The 16,782-nt window shown below is 34.9% G+C and overlaps 1 protein-coding gene across 38 annotated transcripts in view; it reads left to right on the forward strand.

Annotated features, from left to right (window-relative positions):
• Positions 1-16,782, forward strand: part of Rims2 (regulating synaptic membrane exocytosis 2) — a 567,034-nt gene that overhangs the window by 86,824 nt on the left and 463,428 nt on the right. For 23 of the 38 annotated variants that reach the window (XM_058585652.1, XM_058585655.1, XM_058585668.1 and 20 more), the window contains 2 exons: positions 12,382-12,414; positions 12,814-12,900. The exons of 13 other annotated variants lie outside the window; for them this stretch is intronic. In XM_058585652.1, the coding sequence (XP_058441635.1) occupies positions 12,382-12,414; positions 12,814-12,900 (120 nt within the window). Of the gene's footprint in view, positions 1-12,381; positions 12,415-12,813; positions 12,905-16,782 lie in introns of all 38 variants that reach the window. 2 more of the 38 variants (XM_058585665.1, XM_058585664.1) reach the window with 1 other exon arrangement.

The raw sequence follows: 16,782 nt of genomic DNA on the forward strand, positions 1-16,782 counted from the left end.
TCTTTACATATATCATTATATATGAATACATGACAATGTAACACCACATCATATACAACCACAATAATAGGATCCTAAAATTGGTACAAGTTGCATTTATTCTATGTATGTATAATATGTCAAAATACACTGTACTGTCATATATATCTAGAAAGAATAAATAAAAAATAAAAAAGAACATTATTAAGATTGTGTCACATTTTTTTTCGTTCTTTTTTATTTTTTATTTTTTTAAAATTTTTATTGTTGGTTATTCAAAACATTACATAGTTCTTGATATATCATATTTCACACTTTGATTCAAGTGGGTTATGAACTCCCATTTTTACCCCGTATACAGATTGCAGAATCACATCGGTTACACAACCACTGATTTACATATTGCCATACTAGTGTCTGTTGTATTCTGCTGCCTTTCCTATCCTCTACTATCCCCCCTCCCCTCCCCTCCCCTCTTCTCTCTCTACCCCATCTACTGTCATTCATTTCTCCCCCTTGTTTTTTTCCCCCTTTCCCCTCACTTCCTCTTGTATGTACTTTTGTATAACCCTGAGGGTCTCCTTCCATTTCCATGCAATTTCCCTTCTCTCTCCCTTTCCCTCCCACCTCTCATCCCTGTTTAATGTTAATCTTCTTCTCCTGCTTTTCGTCCCTACTCTGTTCTTAGTTACTCTCCTTATATCAAAGAAGACATTTGGCATTTGTTTTTTAGGGATTGGCTAGCTTCACTTAGCATAATCTGCTCTAATGCCATCCATTTCCCTGCAAATTCTATGATTTTGTCATTTTTTAATGCAGAGTAATACTCCATTGTGTATAAATGCCACATTTTTTTAATCCATTCGTCTATTGAAGGGCATCTAGGTTGGTTCCACAGTCTTGCTATTGTGAATTGTGCTGCTATGAACATTGATGTAGCAGTGTCCCTCTAAGAATTTTTAATTTCCTCCTTGATGTCTTCTATAACCCATTGATCATTCAGTAACCTATTGTTCATTCTCCAAGTGATGCATGATTTTTCCTTCCTTCTTTTATCGTTGATTTCCAGTTTCATTCCATTATGATCAGACAAGATGCATAGTATTATCTCTATTCCTTTATAATGTCTAAGAGTTGCCCTGTGACATAATATATGATCTATTTTTGAGAAGGATCCATGTGCTGCTGAGAAAAAAGTGTAACTGCTTGATGTTGGGTGGTATATTCTATATATGTCAATTAAGTCTAGGTTATTAAATGTATTATTGAGTTCTATAGTTTCTTTATTCAAATTTTGTTTGGAAGATCTGTCCAGTGGTGAGAGAGGTGTGTTGAAGTCTCCCATAATTATTGTATGGCGGTCTATTAGACTCTTGAACTTGAGAAGAGTTTGTTTAATGAACATAGCTGCACCATTGTTTGGAGCATATATATTTATGATTGTTATGTCTTGTTGGTGTATGGTTCCCTTGAGCAGTATGTAGTGTCCCTCTTTATCCCTTTTGATTAACTTTGGCTTGAAATCTATTTTATTTGATATGAGTATGGACACTCCTGCTTGTTTCCAAAGTCCATATGAGTGATATGATTTTTCCCAACCTTTCACCTTCAGTCTATGTATGTCTTTTCCTATCAAATGCGTTTCCTGTAGGCAGCATATTGTTGGATCTTTTTTTGTGATCCATTCTACTAGCCTGTGTCTCTTAATTGGTGAGTTTAAGCCATTAACATTTAGGGTTATTATTGAGATATGGATTGTTCCTCCAGCCATATTTGTTTATTTATGTTACTTAACATGGTTTGTTTTTCCTCTTTGATTATTTTTTCCCTTTACTGTCCTACCTCCCACTGTTGGTTTTCATTGTTATTTTCCATTTCCTCTTCCTGTAATGTTTTGCCAAGGATGTTTTGAAGAGATGGTTTTCTAGCTGCAAATTCTTTTAGCTTTTGCTTATTGTGGAAGGTTTTAATTTCATCTTCCATCCTGAAGCTTAATTTCGCTGGATACACAATTCTTGGTCGGAACCCATTTTCTTTCAGCGTTTGAAATATGTTGTTCCAGGATCTTCTAGCTTTCAGAGTCTGTGTTGATAGATCAGCTGTTATCCTGATTGGTTTACCCCTAAATGTAATCTGCTTCCTTTCTCTTGAAGCTTTTAAAATTCTCTCCTTATTCTGTATGTTGGGCATCTTCATTATAATGTGTCTAGGTGTGGATCTCTTATGATTTTGCACATTCGGCATCCTGTAGGCTTCTAGGATTTGGGATTCTGTCTCATTCTTCAAGTCTGGGACGTTTTCTTGTATTATTTCGTTGAACAGATTGCTCATTCCTTTGGTTTGGACCTCTATACCTTCCTGTATCCCAATGACTCTTAAGTTTGGTCTCTTTATGTTATCCCATATTTCTTGGATGTTCTGCTCATGGTGTCTTAAGAGTCTCGCTGAGCTGTCTATGTTCTTTTCAAGTTGAAATACTTTGTCTTCATTGTCTGATATTCTATCTTCTAAGTGTTCTACTCTGCTGGTAGTATTCTTATTTGAGTTTTTAAGTTGGTTTATTGCTTCCTGCATTTCTAGGATTTCTGTTTGTTTGTTTTTTATAACCTCTATCTCCCTGTATAGTTGATCTTTTGCTTCTTGGATTTGTTTATGTAATTCATTGTTGAAGTGATCTTTCATTGTCTGATTTTGCTGTCTAATGTCTTCCTTGAGACTCCAGAGCATCTGAAGCATGTAAATCCTGAATTCTTTATCTGACATTCCATCTGCTGCAGCTATTACCTCTTCTAAAGTTGCGTTGACCTGCATTGCTTGCGGTCCTTTCTTTCCTTGTCTTTTCATACTGCTCGTGTTTCTTTCCGCTTGGTGAAACTCTTGTGTTATTGAATTTTCCCCCTATATATTTGTATTGCTCTTGTATAGTTGCAAAGTCTCCCTTGCAGGGGCAGGCGGCGGCTGTGCTCCTCCTCCAATTGGGGTGATCTGTCTATCACGCTGGCGGGCCACTGGGTCCCTTCTCCAGGTCGCGTGGTCTGCCTACCTTGCGGGCAACGGCTGGGTCCCTCCTCCAATAGGGGTGATTTGTTTACCACGCTGGCGGGCCACTGGGCCTGTTCTCCAGGTTGCAGGTCTGCCTACCTTGCAGGCGTGGGCGGTGGCTGTGCCCCTCCTCCAATTGGGGTGATCTTTCAACTAGGCCGGCGGGCCGCTGGGCCCCTTCTCCGGGACGCGCGGTCTGCCTACCTTGCGGGTGGCAGCTGGGCCATTCCTCCAATTGGGGTGATGTGTCTACCACGCCGGCAGGCTGCTGTGCCTGTTCTCCCTGTTGGTCGCAGGTCTGCCTACCTTGCATGCGTGGGCAGCGGCTCTGCCCCTCCTCCAATTGGGGTGATGTGTCTACCGCACCGGCGGGCCGCTGGGCCTGTGGTGCCAGTTGGTCGCAGGTCTGCCTACCTTGCAGGCGTGGGCGGCGGCTCTGCTCTGTGTCACATTTTTTTTGATTACTATTTTTGGATTTATTTTATTATTTTTTTATCTAGATCTTATTCAGGTATTTTCACACACATAATGTATTCACAAAGTTCTGTAGTTACAAAAAGTATGCAGTGAAAATTTCTTTTCCATAGCTCTTTCCTCCTTTAATCTCCTTCCTCTGGAGAATATTTCAAAGGGATTAATAATTTTTTTGAGTTTTGATATGAAAAGAAAGTCCAGATTTGGAAAAGGTGTTCTCATTTATTGTGTAACCACTGTGTGCCTCACACACAGATATGTGCACTTCCACATCTTATTTAAAATACTTGGTATCCTTTACTTGGTATTATCACAATTTTATTATTTACAAACAGAATGAAATAAAGGCAATTGCTGATGAGCACATAAATACCAAGTGACATAACTAAGAGTAGGATCTAGGTTTAAGTTAACCTGAGTCTGTTCTATTTTTGAGCTATTTTATACAAAATGAATGCTTTGGAATTCTAACAGCATTTATGTTAAAAAGTTTTTTTTTTTCCCCTAAGAAAATGGTTAGGAAACCCCACGCTGGAGCCAATTGGAGCCAGATGGCAAAGCAGAAGTGTGGTCAGAGGGGCACTAGGTCAGAGAGGCAAATATGGAAGGGTAGGTTTGTAGCTGAGAAATAATTTAATAACTGAAACAAATTGTATGTTTCAAAATTCTGCTCACTTGGTACATATTTTCCAGTTTGTTTTTCTCCTTTTCAAGTTGTATACCATCGTAGTCTTAGCGTAAAATAGTCCTTTCCCCTTTAATTGTCATGATTCACTAGTCTCTTTCAATTTGTGGTAGCCTTTTTCTCCTTTCTTGTTTTCATAATTTTGACATATTTTAAGAGTTCTGATCAGGTATTTTGTATAATATCCCTCAATTTAGGTGTACTTTGATGTTTTATCATGATTAGACTGGGGTTAGGGAATTTTAGGAATGTCATTAGTATTCTCTCCTATCAGAAGGTTAACTTTGATCTTGTGGTTGGGTGCTCTATGTCAGGTTTCTTCGATATAATGTTGTAATTTTTCTCTTTCCATTCTCTGTTGGTTATAAGTGAGTCAGTAATTACAGTTCCCATTTAAAAGGAGAGGAATTATGCTCCACCATCTGGAGAGAGGATGTGAATGACACTGTGAACATATATGAAAACCAACAAGTAATTAATAAATATTTTTTGGGGAAGTGCTTGAGGCTATTAATTTTGCCCATTAATGTTAGCATTCATCAGTGAATCTTAGCTGTAGTAACTATTATGATTTTATAATGGTGATTCCTGTTTTCTTCATAGCTTTTACATTTATTATCCAGAATTATTCTGTGAAGAAGATATGTCCTTTCTTTGTTTATTTATTTATAGGCATTCATGGGCATTTATTTTTAGGGGAGGTTATAATCAATACTGTTATTTATTTTGGTCTCAAATTATCCCAGTTTTGGCCATTAGGAGCTCTTTTAGGTTGATTTCTGTTCCTTTTTGACATGCTTTTTTTTTTTTTTTTTTTTGTTGTTGTTGTTTGCCAAACACTTCCTTACCTTTTGACATTGCAAGATAATCTAGGTTCATCTTAATTTTTCTTTTTCTACCCAGCTGGAAAATCAGCTCTTTCTTCAAGTATTCTGGGTTCCTTTGATTGGAAAATGGTATTCAGAAACCAAGATCTCTGTGCTGGGTATACTTGTCACTAATGGGGTGTCAGATTCTAGGTTCTGTCAGTGGACAAAATAAGGAAATACATGTATGTATACTAACACATATCTATATTTATTTTTGTATATCTATCTGTGTAAATACCTGTCATCTTCCTTTATATTATATAAATATACATGATTTCAGAGTGGTTTCTCTAACTTTAAACTAATGCTGCAGATAGAGTTCATTCTGTCTGCCTTAGTTTATTTTTAACTTCTGTTTCTGACAGTGTTTTAGTCAGCTATTTTGCACTGACTGACCAGAACAACTGTAGAGGAGAAAAAGTTTATTTAAGGATTCATGGTTTCACAGGTCTCAATCCACAGCCAGCAGGCTCCATTCCTTGGGACTGGAGGTGAGCCTGAACATCATGGAAGAAGAGTGTGGCAGGGGGAAGCAGCTCATATTTTGATCAGAAAGCAGAGAGAGAGGTCTCCACTTGTCAGATACAAATATATACCCCAAAGCCATGCCCCAATTCCTACCTCCTGTAGCCACATCTTACCACTTCAATTACCACTCAATAAATCCCAACCAGGGGATTAATTCTCTGAATAGGTTAAGACTCTTACAACCCAATCATTTCCTCCTCTGAACCTTCTTGCATTGACTCACATGTGAGCTTTTTGAGGGATTCCTCACATCCAAATCAAAACAGTGAGAATCCTGGCTTTCATTATTTATAATATATCTACTTATTGTTCAACCGCAGTATGTCTATAAACCAGTTTCAGAATTGGTAGCCTGTACAGTTTTAAAACAAACTTACCAGACTACAGTGTTTATACATAGTTGTTTTTTTTTTTTGTCTTTGGTATGATTATCTAGTTGAAAATATTCTTTCTCAATGTTTTTAGGGCAGATTCTTTTCCCCCAATCCCTGTCAAGAAAGCTGTATTATATATTTTTTCATACAGTTAGATTAATTTGTCACATTCTGCATAGCATCTGAGGATTTCTCTGTTCCCCTATTTTATTTTTAAAAATTTTACATAAGATTTATTTTTTGTGATGCATAGTTTTGTGGGTTTTGAGAAATACATGATCAGGTATCCAGAAACACAAAATTAGAACTGTTGCAACATCCTAAAAATTCCCTTGTGCAACCTCTTTATAGTCAGTAAGTCTCTCTTTCATTGAATGCTGGTACCACAAATCTGTTTTCTGTCCCTGAGTTCTGCCTTTTACAGAATCTATATTTCAAATCTAATATTACATAATTTTTTGTTTCTTCACATTTTTCTCTTAGCAAAATGAATTTATGATTCAGCCATGTTGTCCACGAGTCAGTAGTTCATTCCTTTTTATTTCCCAGTAGTATTCTAATATATGGCTTTATCATAGTTTATTCATTTACCTGTTGAACAGTATCTTGGTTGTTTCTAGTTTTTTGGGGTTATGAATAAAGCTGTTATGAATATTCACATACATATTTTTGTGTGAAAAAAGTTTGAGTTTAATTAAATACCTAGACAATGAGATTTCTAGGTCTTTTGCCTTCTCCCCAAACTTTAAAATTGCTGTCAATATCCACAAAATAACTTGCAGAGAGTTTGGGATAGCCTTGACTCTCTAGATCAAATTGGTAAGAAATGACATCTTAAAAATATGTAGTTTCCTCATATAGATTTTGTGACTCTTTTTCTTGGTGCTAATGTAAATGGTGCTATCTTTTAAATTTCAAATTTCAATGTTCATTGCTTGTATATAGGAAAGCAATTGGCTTTATTAACTTGCTAAAAGTACTTATTAATTCCAGAAGATTTTTGTTGATTATTGGGGATTTTTTCATATTGAAAATCATAGATGTTCATCAAAGACAGTTTTATTTCATCCTGTTATTCTGTGTTTCTTTAATTTCCTGGTTTTATCTTTACTGCATTAATTAGGACTTCCAAGATGATGCTGAATCAGAGTAGAGAGATGGGACACCCTTGTATTGTTACCTCGTCTGTAGGGAAAAGCCTCTAGTTTCTCACCATTGAGTGTGATGTTAGTTGGAAGTTCTTTTTTTTTTTTTTTTTTTTTTAAAAATAAGATTGAGGACATTTGCCCTTTTTTTTTGTTGAGAATCTTTTAAATTTTATTTTTATTGTGAATGGGTATTAAATTTTAAGAAATGCCTTTTTACACCTGATGTTTCTTCCTTAGACTATTGATGTGGTGGATTACTCTGATTTTCAGTTACAGAAACAGCACACTTGGGATAGATCCCACTTAGTCATGGTGTACAATTGATTTTATTCATTGTTGGAGTTTGTAAGAGATATTGGTCTGTAATTTTAATTTCTTTTAATACCTTTGGTTTTGGTATTTGAGTGGTGCTAATATAGAATGAGTTAGGGAGTATATTCTCACTTCCATTTCTGAAAGAGATTGTAGAGGATTATTAGAATTTCTTTTTAAATGTTTTGATATTTTGTTGAACTCAGCAGTGAAACCATCTGAGTCTAGTTATTTCTATTTTGCAAGTTATTAATTATTTACTAAATTTCTTTATGAGATGTACACTTATTTATTTCCCCTGTGTGAGCTTCAGTAGATTGTATCTTTCAAGGAAGTGGTCTATTTCATCAATATTATCAAATTTGTGGCATAGAATTTGTTCCTAATACTTTTATTATCTTTCTAATGAGATCAGTACTGATGAACTACTCTTTCATTTCTGATATTAGTAATTTGTGTTTTCTTTTTTATCCTAGCTAGGCATTTGTTAATTTACTGGCCTTTTCAAAGAAGTGGATTTTGGTGTTACTTTGTCTATTGAGTTCCTTTTTAAAGTTTCATCTGTCATTTTTATTATTTTTTTCTGTTTATTTTATATGTACTTTTAATAGTTTACTGAGGAAGAAGCTTAATTTGTTGATTTTAGAGACATTTTATAATATATACATTGAATTCTAGAAGTTTCTAAGCTCTGCTTTATCTATATTGCATAGTTTGATAGGTTGCATTTTCATTTAGTTCAAAATATTTCTAATGCATTTGAGACTTCTTCTTTGACACATGTATTAAATAGAAGTAAGTTGTTTAATATTAGATATTTTGGGATTTTATGCTGTAGTTTTGTTATAGATTTCTAGTTTAATTCCATTGTTAACACAGAGCATACTTTGTGTGATTTGTATTCTTTTAAATTCATTACAGTGTATTTTATGCCCCCTCCACAAGTGTTCTGTCTTGGTGATTGTTTCATGTTAACTTAAGAAGGATGTGTGTTTGCTATTATTGAAGCATTATAGGATGTTAATTAGATCCATTTTGTTGATAGTGCTGTTTAGTTCAACTGTATCTTCACTAATTTTCTGCCAGCTGGACATATCACTTAACTGATAAAGGTAGGAAGAGTTTAACTGTTACAGTGGATTCATCTTTTTCTTGTTGTGGGTATATCAAGTTTTGCCTACTATACTTTGAGTCTTTGCTGTTAGGTACATGTAAGTAAAGATTGCTATGTCTTCTAGGGGAATTCACCTCTTTATTATTATGAAATGCCCTTCATTTCCTTGATTATTTTCCTTGCTCTGAAGTTGGCTTTGTTTGAAATGAATGTAGATAATTTAATTTCTTCTTGTTACTGTTAGTATATACATCTTTCTCCATCCCTTTACTGTTAGTCTATTTTTAAAATATATATTTAAGTGGATTTTTCTATATATAACAATTGTTGTGTTTTCTCTCAAGTTTTTTCTAATTGCCTTTGTCTAGTTTTTTGCAGTTTGAATGGGATAAACTGAGGTGTAAATTCTTCAGCATTATATGATTTATTCCTTTTGAAAATTATATTGAAATCTGTTTTCCAGTTTAACAGTGTTTGGAGGTAGGACCTTACGAGGTTAATTCGGTGGTTAAGAGGGATTGATATAGTCCTCATGGAAATGAATTAGTTACGTGAGAGAGGGTCATTATAAATCAAGGCAACCCTTGTTGTTTTGTATCTTCCACATGCACCTCAGCATAATCCAGCAATTATAAGCAGAATTCAGCAATTATAGGTACGTGTTTATACAGATAAACAGGTTTGTGCTACTGGGCCTCTGCTCATGGTAAGCTATGATGCTCTGTGTTTGCTTATCAGTCTGTCTGGTTTTATGGCAGCCATTTGGCCTGTGACTTTAACTCTTCAGTGGCTCCATGGAGAGTTGTTAATTTTCAGTTTATTCAGCCTTTTTTTTTTTTTTAGTGTGAGAATGGGAATGACAATTTCCAAGCTGTTAACTGGTTGGACTGGAAACTAGAAGTTTCTCATAAACTTTTTGGAATGCAAGAACATAGGAATCATTGTCAATGTTCTGTCAGAGAAATATGTGAAATAATTACCTTTTCATATTATCACTTCTTTTTAAAAAATTTATTTATTTTGCATTAAGATTCTTAATACACCATTATACAATGATTTATCATATCTCTTATTAATCAATTCTTAATTTATTGTTTCAACATGAATATTAATTATGTCCACATACTTTCAGATTTGATTTTATCTAAATATTGGCAATAAGGATATGAATAATTTATATTCAATAATATTTAAAGATATATAAAGTATACTGCAGTATGTATAATATGTATTTTATTTGGGAAGATTATACAAATGTTTATATATTTAATATGTAGGTATTTTGTAAAGCCCAGAAATGATTTCTGGTTTAGTAATTAAATTGGAAACTAGATTAATATCAATGTGTTCAGGATAAAAACTTTTATCACTGATTAAGAGCAACATGATTTAAAAAAATCTTATATTTCCCTATTTTGCTCTAGCTTCTGCATATGAGAGAAAACATTTGATTTTTGAGTTTGGCTTTTTTCATTTAACATGATATTCTCCATTCATTTACCAGCAAATGCCATAATTTAATTCTTTTTTTTTTTTTCTTTTGGTGGTGTTGGGGATTGAACCCAGGACCTTGTGCGTGGGAAGCAAGCACTCTGCCAACTGAGCTATATCCCTATCCCAATTTCATCCCTTTTTAATGGCTGATTAGAACTCCATAGTGTGTGTGTGTGTGTGTGTGTGTGTGTGTGTGTACCACAGTTTCTTAATCCTTTCATCTATTGTTGGGCATCTGGGTTGATTCCATAGTTTAGCTCTAGTGAATTGTGCTGCTATAAACATTGAGATGGATATATTGCTGTAGTATGCAGATTTAAAATCTTTGGAGGAAATACCAAGGCATGGGTCATATGGTGGAACATCCCTAGTCTTTTGAGGAATCTCCATACTGCTTTCCAGAGGGATTGTAGTAGTCTGCAGCCCCCCAAATAATGTACAAGTGTACATTTTCCCTACAACCTGCCAGCATTTATTTTGTTCATATTCTTGGTCATTGCCATTCTGATAAGAGTGAGATGAAATCTTAGCGTAGTTTTGGTTTGCATTTCCCTGATTGCTAGAGATGTTGAATATTTCTTCACATATTTAAGAGCAACATGAATTTTTGCATATTATCACAAAGGACTTCTTCAGGAAATATCTTTGCATTTACATACTTATTCAATATTTGTTTTTAATATATTTTGATGAGCCAATATGGTAGTCTTTCTTTGCCTTATCTTTTTGTTTATTTATGAGTTGTTTTATTCTAAAGAGATTTTTGCCTTATTTTTGAAGAAATACAAAATCCTAGATGTCTTGGTTTTCTTGTGTTTGATTACTTCTATGCTATTTGGTGATAAATAAATCTTTTAAATATGAATTCATTATGTGACTATATTTAAATAATAAATTATGTGATTTTAGCTCTAGGATATAACTTTCACTCTGAAGTTTATGCAGAGAATACATGATATTCTTTTATGGTTGATGCAGAGATACATAGTTACCAATTATATTCATTCATCAGTACACAAAAATATATAATATAATGGTATGACTTTTTCATTTATTGCTTATATCATTAAAAAAATAAATACTGTAAAAGAAAAGAAATTTGATCTGAAGAGAAGATTTAATTTAACTTATTGCTATAACTTACTAATTAAAGAAAGTCCTAGTTAGTGACCAGATTTAGTTATCAATTCTTAGTCTTTAAGAAAGTAAAAGCTAATGAACAATTGTTGAGTCATAGATGTACTTCTCATGACCAGTTTTAGGCAAATTATTGGAATCCAGATTTCAGAAGTCTTCACTACCTTGTGCATAATGCTTCTTTACCTTTTAAATATCCAGTCATATTTTGTTTTGCTATCCAGTGTTCTATATTGGTCTAGTTTGCCCTCCATTTCCTGAATATTGTGAAAATAGTATATACACTAGTTGGTCTGAAGAAGGACTAATTTAACCTTAATAAAAGCATACAACAAGGAGTGAATAACACTAATGCCAAGATTGACTCATTTAAGGGTATCACATGAGGTGATATTTTTTTTGTTTTGTTTTGTTTTTTAGTTGGGTATGTCTGTTCATGTCATACACATAATGATTTTAATGCCTACTTATGGATCAGTTTCTGTGATTTCATAGATTTGGCAATATAAAAATTAATTCTTATCTAAGAATTAGCAGGATTTCTTTCTGTATATGGTTTTAGATAAGACTGTTGAACCTTATAGGACTGAAAGCAAAGCACTTGATTTGATTATAGTTATTTATATAGTATTTATTTAAATTTATTTTTATTATGGTATTTGTGAATAATTTAACTTACAAATATTTTAAATTTAATATACTTTTAGGAGCTACTTTAATTAAAGAGACAGGATTCGTATTTCCCCAGTTCTTTTATTTACTCGTTTAAGCATTAAAAAATCCATTTATAAGGCTTTTAAAAATTTATTCATAAAATTCTATTTTAATTAAAAGATTTATGTCTTTATTTAAACTTATATTAAAGAATAAATTTAGAAAGCAAAAAAGGAAGTCTATTTTCAGGTAACTTAATATACATTTGTTTAATATGTTGCCCCAAAAGAATCATTTTAAAAGCTTCAGTGGCAATAAAAATATGCAGAAAACTTTAGGACTAAATCATTCTTTTAAAATAGTATTAGAATTTTGATATAAGAATCAATGATTTAACTTCTCTTTTTTGTATAAAATTGATTGAAATGTGTAATTCCAATAGACAGTGAAACACTAAGTTTTTATATGTAACAACCCTAATTTTTCATGTCCATTATATATGACCACAAATCTGTAGAGAGAAATTTCTTCCTAGTACAGTGCACTCAGTTGTGCAAACTTATTTTTTTAGGGTCAAAGAAGAATACAAACCACAACCGACACAGTAAGTAAATGTATTAAGTGCAGTAGACTTGACTTCTGTAATTCTGCCACATTCTGCTTCCTGCACCTTTGATGGTATTAGCTTACACTAATACTGGATAGGCTGCAGCTAGTGTGTCTTCTGCTTTCTGACTCTCTGGCTTGTAAGAGAGCTGCCTGCAGCTTCTTACTTCATCCACATAGTGACTGGATGTAGTTTTTTGCTGCCTGCTTGTGGACTTGTTAAGTGTTCAAACTTGATTTCCCTATATTCTGACTGCCTGGATGATAATTGGAGCTCACATTTCCATTGGCTGTAGCTTTTGTGCCTGTGTATTTTTATTATTATGGATAAGAAAACATCTAATCTACATTGTTATTCATTTGGTTATTCAGTTACATTATTTGCTTATTTAAACAGGTGGTTTCCCTTTAGTGGGATCACTGAACTGGTAAATAACGTTCTTCAGCCCCAGCAAAAACAACAAAATGAAAAGGAACCCCAGACGTAAGTAAGCTGATCTATATAGACTAAATATTATCTCTGATAGTATAACATATTTATAAGTATTTATTAAAATACTGCCCTTGGAATAAGAATAGTGTGCCCATATATAGGAAGATTGTTAGGGTAGATTTTTGATGTTTCTTTTTAAATTATTCCTTGGAAAATACACACACACACACACATACATATATACATATATAAATGTATATGTATACACACACATATATAATATATATATAAAAGGAAGAGATTTTTTTCCCCAATTTTAGTGTAAATAATGTAAAACCATATTTGTCCAGTAAAATATCTTTCTCCAGTAACGCAGTGTATTACAGAATGTGCTGTTTTCAACAGATGTTCTAAGAGGACATTAGAGAGGTCCTAACTTCTAACTTCAATCTTTGGTCAAATAGTTTTGGAAAGGTTATTTTTAAAAAGTTAAGCAGGTTTCTTTATTCTAATAATTCTGAAACCCTAAATATGCTTCAAGTATATTAAGACATATGCTATATAGTAAACTTTTTGACCACTGAATCTGGTTTCATTGAACAGTTTTGGGCTATAAAGTATAATTTGGGAAGCACAGTAATTTATTCTCACATTGACCTGAAACATTAAAAACATGTAAATTGTACTTCTTTTAAATTTAAAAAATACTTTAAAAAGTTGTTCACAGTTCATACTTATTCCAAAATTGTGTAAGAGAAAAGTAACAGGTCATTTTTGCTTATACCCTATTGACCCAGACTTGTCATAATGCTCTTAACTAAGTACAAGGAAGTCTAGAATGTCTTCCCATGTTCTCAGGAATACAGGCAACCTCTTATATAATGAGCAGTAGTAATATCCACTATAGTTAGCTTATATTTGATTCTCATTTATTTCCTTAGGTGAAAATTTCATAATGCCCAAAGTTGAGATTTGCCTGAGAAATACCTTTTGCAACAAGAATAACTCTAATATTAGTTCCCACTGTTGGCATTGTTGGTTCTACTAAAATGCTTTAATGAAATGCTTTAATGATTAGGATCAAAGCCTAATTTTTTAAGGATGAAAGGTTAGGGTTAATAACATGAAGATAATTCAAATATAGAAGTGTCCTTGGGAAAGAAATTTGCCATTTGCAGTGTTTCAGGGTATAGTTATTTTTATCAGTGAGATTACAGGTAGATTTTTGCCTTCTCTTTGGTGCCAAAGAAAAACTACAGAAGATTAAGAGCAATTATGGTGAAAATATATGAAAGCATACTAAGAAACTTTTGGTTTATCACTAGGGATGCTGTTATGGCTTAGGTCTGGAATGTTCCCCAAAGTCTCACATGTTGAAAGCTTAGTCCCCAATGCAACAGTTTTCAGAGGTGGGGCTTTTGGGAGGTGTTTGAATGTTGAGGGCTCTGACCTTATCAGTGAATTAATCCATTCATAGTTGAATGGACTACTAAGAGGTGGTGGATACTGTAGGCAGTGGGTTCTAGTTGGAATAAGTTAGTCACTGAGACCATGCCCTGCAAAAGTTTTTCTTGTCCCTGGACTTTTCCTCCCTCTCTGCTTCCTGGTTGCCATGAGTTGATCAGCTTTCTTCCATTATATCCTTCTACTATGATGTTCTGCCTCACCTCAGGCCCAAAGCAATGGAACCAGCTAACTGTGGACTGAAACCTCTGAAATCGTGAGCCAAAAATCAATCTTTTCTCCTCTAAATAATTTTTCTCAGGTATTTGTCACACTGATGGAAAGATAAGTAATATGGAAAATTAGTATGAGAAGTGGGGTCACTGTTGTGACTATACCTGATCTGTGGTTCAGAAACCTTTGGAACTGGTTTGTGAGAGGAGTTTGGAAAAGTTTGGAAATGCAGGACAGAGAAAACTTAGAATATTGCAAGTAGAGCTTAATACATCATTCTGATGTGAGTTTAGAAGATCAGAATGCCAACAGGAATGTAGATAGTAAAGACTGTTCGTATGAAATTTCAGATGGGAATGAGGATAATTGGGAATTGGACTAGAGGCCACACGTATTACATTCTGGCAAAGAACTGACCTACATTTTGTCCATGTCCTTTGTATGAGGCTAAATTTAAAGGTAATGGATTAGTTAATCTGTTGGAGGAAATTTCAAGACAGTACAACGTTAAAGCACTGGCCTTGGTATTGCTGGTGGCTTTTAGCCAAGTTTATGGCCATAATCAGCAGCAAAAAGCAGAGCAGAAAGATTGAAAAACCTTTCAGTTTGTCCAGAAAAAGGAGTATAAAATTGGGGCTAAGGAAGGTGTAGTTGCTGAAGAAGTTATGCCATTAAAAAGAAAGGAAGCTGGGCATTGTGGCACATGCCTGTAATTCTAGCAACTTGAGACAGAGGCAGGAATATTACAAGTTTGAGATCAGTTTGGGCAACTTGGTGAGACCCTGCCTCAAAAGAAAAAAAAAAAAGAAAAAGAAAAAAGGCAAGGCCGGTGGATTGGGGAGAGGGAGGGAAGGAGAAAGGAAGTGTTTTGTACCTAGATAATAGGAAAGATATCTTGAAGGCATCTCAGGAATCAGCAAGATATTATCCATCTCAGGCTAAAGGATATAAAATTGAAAACTCATTTGAAAGACTTTGCTTTGAGAAAAGTATGCTGGGGCACTCTGCTTAGATGTGACCACCTAGGCAGTTTTCTCTCCAGTATTTGTTTCACTGTGCTCACCTGTCCAGGCACTCAGAAGCCACTGCAGCAGTGGTACAAGTGGGCTGCATTACTGCTCTGCTGGCAGCAGACCTTGGTGTCATCCACATGGTCGTTTTGCAGGAGTTATAAGGTCATGGAGGTTTCCACCAGGATGTTAAAGAAAGGCCTGGCAGGCCAGGTAATTTGTGTCAGGGTCAGAATTCTTACAGGCAGCCCCTAAAAGGGCAATTCATTAAGCTGTGAGAGTGAAGCCAAAGTTGCAATGGAGACATCAAGAAGTAAGAGATAGGAATGTGGAACATCTACTGAGGAAAGCTGAAGGTAGAGAGCAGAGCTAGCCAAGAGAGACGCCTCGTGGGCTGCAACTGGCTAGGCTGTTGGGCAGGTCCTGTACCAGTCCATTGGGGCCCACATCTTGCCACCATGTCCCCTGGATGCTGAATGTGGATTTAATGTTTGCCCTGCTGGGTTTTCATTTTGATTTGATCCTGTCCTTTCTTTGCATTCTCCTATTCCCCCTTTTTTTTGGAATGTGCCATTTTATGTTGGAAATATGTAACTTGTTTTTTGATTTTTTTTTTTTTCCCATAGGGGCTCACAGCTAAGAGTTTGCCTTGAGTCTCTGGAGACTTTGGACTTGGACTTTTGAGCAATGCTGGAACCATTAAGACTATTGGGACTCTAGGTGATAGACTCAGTGCATTTTGCATTGTGAGATGGGCATGAGGCTTTGGGGTCCAGAAGTGCAATGTTATGGTTTGGATATGGAATGCTCCTCAAAGTCTTATGTGTTCGGGACTTGGTCCCAAATCCAACATATTCAGAGGTGAGGCTTTGAGAAGTGATTGGATTATGGAGGCACCAACCTTATCAGTGGATTAACCCATTGATACCTAAAGGACAACTGGGTGGTAGTGGAAACTAGGTGGTGGGGCATGGTTGGAGGAAGTATGTACTTGGGGCATTCCCTGGAAGGGTTTTTTGTCCTTGGCACTTCTCTCTTTCTCCTTCTCTCTCTCTCCGTCTCTCTGTTTCCTGGCTGCCATGGTATGAACAGCCTTCTTCCACCACACCTTTTTGCTATGATGTTCTGCCTTACTCAGGTCCAAAGCAATGGAGCCAGCTGGCCATGGACTGAAACTATGAGCCAAACTAAGTCTTTCCTCCTATAAGTTGTTTTTCTCAGATATTTGTAACAGGGACAAAAAATC

Source organism: Marmota monax, unplaced genomic scaffold (assembly GCF_021218885.2).
Source record: "Marmota monax isolate L192 unplaced genomic scaffold, Marmota_monax_Labrador192_F-V1.1 WCK01_AAM20220418_F8-fsc00003, whole genome shotgun sequence".
Lineage (NCBI taxonomy): Eukaryota > Metazoa > Chordata > Mammalia > Rodentia > Sciuridae > Marmota > Marmota monax.